Genomic DNA, 6,302 nt, shown 5'->3' with positions numbered 1-6,302 from the left:
ATGCACCGCTCACCCCTGACACTGTTTTCAAACTCAAGGGGCTTTTAGAGCAATTCTAGTTGTTCAACGCTTTCATTGTAAGGGGACACGGGTCTGGGAGGGGATAAGGGGTTAGTTAATGGAAGATTAGAGGCGAATCTGGTGGAGAAAAGGGGGCAGGGAAGCAATAGAGCCAACTTTAAAAAGTGTTATCATTCTGGAGCATGCCTTGGTGGGAACGAGTGAATGATCACCATTTAAACACAAATATGGCTCCTTCAGAGTTAGTCAGGAAGCTCTGTGGTTTTTGCTTGACCTGCAAGGTGGAGGTCACATCAGAGTCTTTGAGGTCTGGAGAAGTTGTGGCCATCAGCCCTCCCCAGAGTTGTGCTAATGACCTTTCTAGGAAGAGGAGTGAAGAAGACCCCTTTAGCACAGGCCCTTTGCACCCTCCTTTTAAGGCTTGTCTCAACCAAGTTTCCATTTACAGGTCTGAAAGTGGGAACTAAGGGGGGCAAGGCAGCCTGTGTTAGGGAACCAGGGTAAGGGCACGCTTTACATCGATCCAATGGCCTTGGTTAAAAGGCAGAATCCGAGCTTCAGAGAAGTCCTCTAGGTTTCATGCAAGAGAGCTCCGGAGGCCAAAGAAGCCAAGGACTAGCGCGCTCTGAGGACAAGGACCACAGGCCAGAGGGGTACGGACATAGTGAGGAGTCTCCAGGGATATGGGTAGCTGAGGGTCAGGCTAGGCCGGGTTCCACGTAACGGTGAAGTAGAATGACAGGTACGAAATTTTCTACACTGTTGGGGCCGGGCGTGGGGGATCCAGTTAAAGAGGTTAGGAACTACTTTCACGCTTGCGTTTACAGATGAAGCCGTCTTTTTACGTATAATAAATAGTGTATGTTAGCTTAAGGGGCTGATGGAGATTGGGAGAAGCCACCCTTTGGCGCCAATGAGCAAAGTGTCTACCAAGGGGGAGAAACCAAGAGATGGATACCGCAGAGAGGGCAGGGAGTGCCCGGGAAGCCAGTGCCTGGGCGAGGAATCCAAAGAAGTCTCTCGCTTCTGCCTCTTTCACCTGTGCCCTACTTACCGCGCCAGCGCCGGCCACTAAGTCTGATCTAAACCCAGTCAGTGTTAGCTTTCCCGCTCCCTTCTCTCAAACTCCTTCCCCTTTCCCCCTTCCCCCCCGCGCCCCTTCTCCCCTTGTGCCGCCTGAAAGGGTTAATCTCTCCTGCGGGTAAAAACAGGTCCGCGGAGTCTCTAACTGGCGACAGATGGGCCACTTTCTTCTGGCCACAAAGGGGCCGGAATGGAGCGCTCCGCGGCATACAAATGGGCAGGTCACGTGGTTCCCGGCTCTTGGCTGGACTGGGAGGACCATATGGCGCATGCCGGGGAGGAAGGAGATGGGGCGGGGGTAGGGGTGGGGGAGTGGGGAGCTGGGTCGGAGGAGGGTGGGAGAGGAGCAAGGCTGAGGGGGAGGGGACGGGGGCGGGGGAGGAGGAGGAGGGTGGAAGGGAAGGGGGCGCAAAGCCCAGACGCGTGCGCAGACGCGGAGCGCAGGAACCTGCTCGCCGCTCTGCTCCTGGCCCCGCCCGCGCTCAGCATCACCAACTCGGCTATATAACCTGAGCGCCCGCGCCGCCTGGACACGAGGAATTCGCCCCACGCAGAAGGCACGGCGTCCGGAGGCCCCAGGGTTATGAGACCGTCACTGCTCAGGACTTACTAACAACTACAGGTAATTACAGTCCTTTCATTTTTGCTGGGAATAAAAGCAGCAATTGAAGATGTACACATATTCTGTATGTGTGAGTTTGTGAGCGCGTGTATGTGTTGAGACAGGCATTCCTTTCCATAATTGCAGGCGAGTACGCATACAGTTTGACTCGCATCACTCAAATACCCACTGCGGGCTTTCTAATTTAAAAAAATTGTTTTACTTTTTTTTTTAAGGGGGAAAATATAGGAGCGTCTTTGGATTTTTAAAAATATAACGCCCACTAACTGATTATTTGCTAGTGGTGATTTCAAAGTTCTGAAAGCAAGTAACTACTTAACTATTTCACTTCCTCCAGTAAGGGGGAAAAAACCCCACGTTACCAAGATTTATTTTGTGTACATGTATTTTATACACACTGGGAGTGCCAACTTATTTCTTCAGTGAATGAAAGGGGCATTGATACTTTGAATATACACACCCTGGAAAATAAACCGAGTTGAGAGGTAGTTTAATTGAGAGGGGGAAAAAATGTGGAGAAAGGGAGAGAGACCCACTCCTGCTACCTGTTACTGTTCCAGAGTCGGCCAAGTCCCCAGCAGCCACTGCAGGTGCCAGAAATTCAGTTGTCTCACTAAAGGCTTTTTATTTTCCTTATTAGAAGCGGCAACTTCGCCATTGCCAATCGCTGACCATTATAATTACTCAATCTTTTAAAGGAAGGTTTGAGGCGAACTTTGAAAAGCCCCAATAAAGAGCGGGCGGCCCTTTCAATGGGCTGTTTATTAGAGAGGAGCCTTCCGCACCTGATCCCCGGCGCGTGGAGGAGCGCTCTGCGCCGCGCCCCCAGCCCTGGCCCTCTATTAAGCGCTTTTATACAAGGTGGAAATTCAGCAGAGGGCCAGCGGGGTGGGAGGCGAGAAAATAAAGGCAAGGGTGGGATGGAAAACCCCTGCCCACTTTTGTTTCCAAATGTTTCGTTGATGGTGAAATAATTTGGTGGAAAATACTTTTCCTCCGCATGCATTTGCTTTTCAATCCCCATTCAGTATAATCTTCTTAAAAATCACTGCCAGTGTTAGTAAATTACGTAATGGCTTTTCAACTTTAATCGCTGAGTACCCAGAGGCTAGAACAGGGATGGAAACAATTGCAATTTTCAAACTCGTCATTTTTGTGGAGTTGTAAGCGACTCTGAACACATGCAAATAAACATGAAGTCGCCAAAATGTACACTCCTTTTCACACACATTATCCTACCGGGTAATCACCATAAACACACTTAAATTAATCACAAGGAAACATACACCGGAAGTGTACGTATAACACATACTGTCTTCCCTCCTCCCAGCCCTGTCCAGCCTCCTTCGTACCAGCAGGGCACACACAGGCCACTATAAAACTGCGTTTAACTTTTCCTCAGGGGCATCCATTTTGTAATCAGCTGATAATTCTCTTCACACGCATTTCTACAGGGTTAGTGGATAGAAGCTGAGGGCATATGTAGTTTTTGAATGTAGCGTTTTTCTCCTTTTCTGTTTTCCCCTCTCCCCTGTTGAATGTAGGAAACCTAAACATGACCAAATCGTACAGCGAGAGTGGGCTGATGGGAGAGCCTCAGCCGCAGGGTCCTCCGAGCTGGACAGACGAATGTCTTAGTTCTCAGGACGAGGAGCACGAGACAGACAAAAAGGAGGACGACCTCGAAGCCATGAACGCGGAAGAGGACTCACTGAGGAACGGGGGAGAGGAGGAGGAAGAAGAGGAGGATCTGGAAGAGGAGGAAGAAGAGGAAGAGGAGGACGATGATCAAAAGCCTAAGAGACGCGGCCCCAAAAAGAAGAAGATGACCAAGGCGCGCCTGGAGCGTTTTAAGCTGAGACGCATGAAAGCTAACGCCCGGGAGCGGAACCGCATGCATGGGCTGAACGCGGCGCTGGACAACCTGCGCAAGGTAGTGCCCTGCTACTCCAAGACACAGAAGCTGTCCAAAATCGAGACACTGCGCTTGGCCAAAAACTATATCTGGGCTCTGTCGGAGATTCTGCGTTCCGGCAAAAGCCCTGACCTGGTCTCCTTTGTACAGACGCTCTGCAAGGGCTTATCCCAGCCCACCACCAACCTGGTTGCCGGCTGCCTGCAGCTCAATCCTCGGACTTTTCTGCCTGAGCAGAACCAGGACATGCCTCCGCACCTGCCGACTGCCAGCGCTTCTTTCCCGGTGCACCCCTACTCCTACCAGTCTCCGGGGCTGCCAAGCCCGCCCTACGGCACCATGGACAGCTCCCATGTCTTCCATGTCAAGCCGCCGCCGCATGCCTACAGCGCAGCGCTCGAGCCCTTCTTTGAGAGCCCTCTGACTGATTGCACCAGCCCTTCCTTTGACGGACCCCTCAGTCCGCCGCTCAGCATCAATGGCAACTTCTCTTTCAAACACGAACCGTCCGCCGAGTTTGAGAAAAATTATGCCTTTACCATGCACTATCCTGCAGCGACCCTGGCAGGGGCCCAAAGCCACGGATCAATCTTCTCGGGCGCCGCTGCCCCTCGCTGTGACATCCCTATAGACAATATTATGTCCTTCGATAGCCATTCACATCATGAGCGAGTCATGAGTGCCCAGCTCAATGCCATCTTTCACGATTAGAGGCACGTCAGTTTCACCGTCCCTGGGAAACGAACCCACTGTGCTTACAGTGACTGTCGTGTTTACAAAAGGCAGCCCTTTGGGTACTACTGCTGCAAAGTGCAAATACTCCAAGCTTCAAGTGATATATGTATTTATTGTCGTTACTGCCTTTGGTAGAAACAGGGGATCAAAGTTCCTGTTCACTTTATGTATTATTTTCTATAGCTCTTCTATTTTAAAAAAAATACAGTAAAGTTAAAAAAATGCACCACAAATTTGGTGCAGCTGTATTCAGAGCATATTAATTATCTGATCGGGATAACAAAATCACAAGCAATAATTAGGATCTATGCAATTTTTAAACTAGTAATGGGCCAATTAAAATATATATAAATATATATTTTTCAACCAGCATTTTACTACTTGTTACCTTTCCCATGCTGAATTATTTTGTTGTGATTTTGTACAGAATTTTTAATGACTTTTTATAATGTGGATTTCCTATTTTAAAACCATGCAGCTTCATCAATTTTTATACATATCAGAAAAGTAGAATTATATCTAATTTATACAAAATAATTTAACTAATTTAAACCAGCAGAAAAGTGCTTAGAAAGTTATTGTGTTGCCTTAGCACTTCTTTCTTCTCTAATTGTTAAAAATAATTGCACAATTTGAGCAATTCATTTCACTTTAAAGTCTTTCCCTCTCCTTAAAATGATAACCAGATCCATAATTCTTGAGGATGGATAAAAACAAGAGATGTATTCCCTATCAAAACATATCAATTCAATACATTACTTGCACAAGCTTGTATATACATATTATAAACAAATGCCAACATACCCTTCTTTAAATCAAAAGCTGCTTGACTATCACATACAATTTGCACTGTTTCTTTTTAGTCTTTTACTCCTTCGCATTCCATGATTTTACAGAGAATCTGAAGCTATTGATGTTTCCAGAAAATATAAATGCATGATTTTATACATAGTCACACAAATGGTGGTTTGTCATATATTCATGTAATGAATCTGAGCCTAAATCTAATCAAGTTGTTGATGTTGGGATTTTATATCTATTGTAGTCAATTAGTACAGTAGCTTAAATAAATTCAAACCATTTAATTCATAATTAGAACAATAGCTATTGCATGTAAAATGCAGTCCAGAATAAGTGCTGTTTGAGATGTGATACTGGTACCACTGGAATCGATCTGTACTGTAATCTTGTTTGTAATCCTGTATATTATGGTGTAATGCACAATTTAGAAAACACTCATCCGGTTGCAATAAAATAGTATTGAAAATCTGAGCAATTGTTGCATTTCTTCTTAGAGTGTTTTTTTTTTTAAGTATAAATAATTCCTAAGCAGGATAGTTGCTTTACTTGCTGAGTTTAAAACAAATACTAAATTCTATTTGTAGAATAAAATAAAAGAGAAAAGTTTACTTTAGCACAAACTGTCTAGTCTGTTTATCTTGCTTAGGGAGTCACCAGCTCTTTGTACATAATGAAAGGACCACACTGGTATTTCATTACTTGGAATATGGGGCTAGGGTGGAGTAAGGGTTGTGGAGAGACAAACAGTTGTATTTTTGTTTGGTTTTGGTTTTGGTTTGCATTCCTTTAAATGATTATGTTATCTGTTTTCTTCTATTTTTTTCAAAAGATGGATTTAGTTAATTATTAACAAGCAAGACACAAGTAACCTAGCTTAGTTTGTCTACATATTTTTAAAACATATTAAAAATTTTTTCACCATTTTCTTCGTGCTTTGTTATCTGTACCTTTTCCTGAACTGAAATGTTCTCTATTGCAAAGCGGTCCTATCCCAAAGAGAAAGTGATATATCTTTAGAATATCCCAGGGAGAAATGATTTAATTAAAAGAATCGAAGGGGCTTCCCTGGTGGCGCAGTTGTTGAGAGTCCGCCTGCCAATGCAGGGGACACGGGTTCGTGCCCCG

The 6,302-nt window shown here is 45.6% G+C and overlaps 1 protein-coding gene across 1 annotated transcript; it reads left to right on the top strand.

Annotated features, from left to right (window-relative positions):
* The first annotated feature begins 1,501 nt into the window (after window positions 1-1,501).
* On the top strand, window positions 1,502-5,648 carry NEUROD1 (neuronal differentiation 1). Its single transcript, XM_012532158.3, has 2 exons — window positions 1,502-1,726; window positions 3,271-5,648. Exon 2 carries the CDS (start codon window positions 3,282-3,284, stop codon window positions 4,350-4,352), a length of 1,071 nt encoding a protein of 356 aa, XP_012387612.1. The 5' UTR covers window positions 1,502-1,726; window positions 3,271-3,281; the 3' UTR covers window positions 4,353-5,648.
* The last annotated feature ends 654 nt before the right edge of the window (window positions 5,649-6,302 follow it).

Source organism: Orcinus orca, chromosome 7 (genome assembly GCF_937001465.1).
Source record: "Orcinus orca chromosome 7, mOrcOrc1.1, whole genome shotgun sequence".
NCBI classification, from domain to species: Eukaryota; Metazoa; Chordata; class Mammalia; order Artiodactyla; family Delphinidae; genus Orcinus; species Orcinus orca.
Note: the sequence above shows the minus strand (reverse complement) of the source record. Positions and strands in the feature narration are given on the sequence as shown.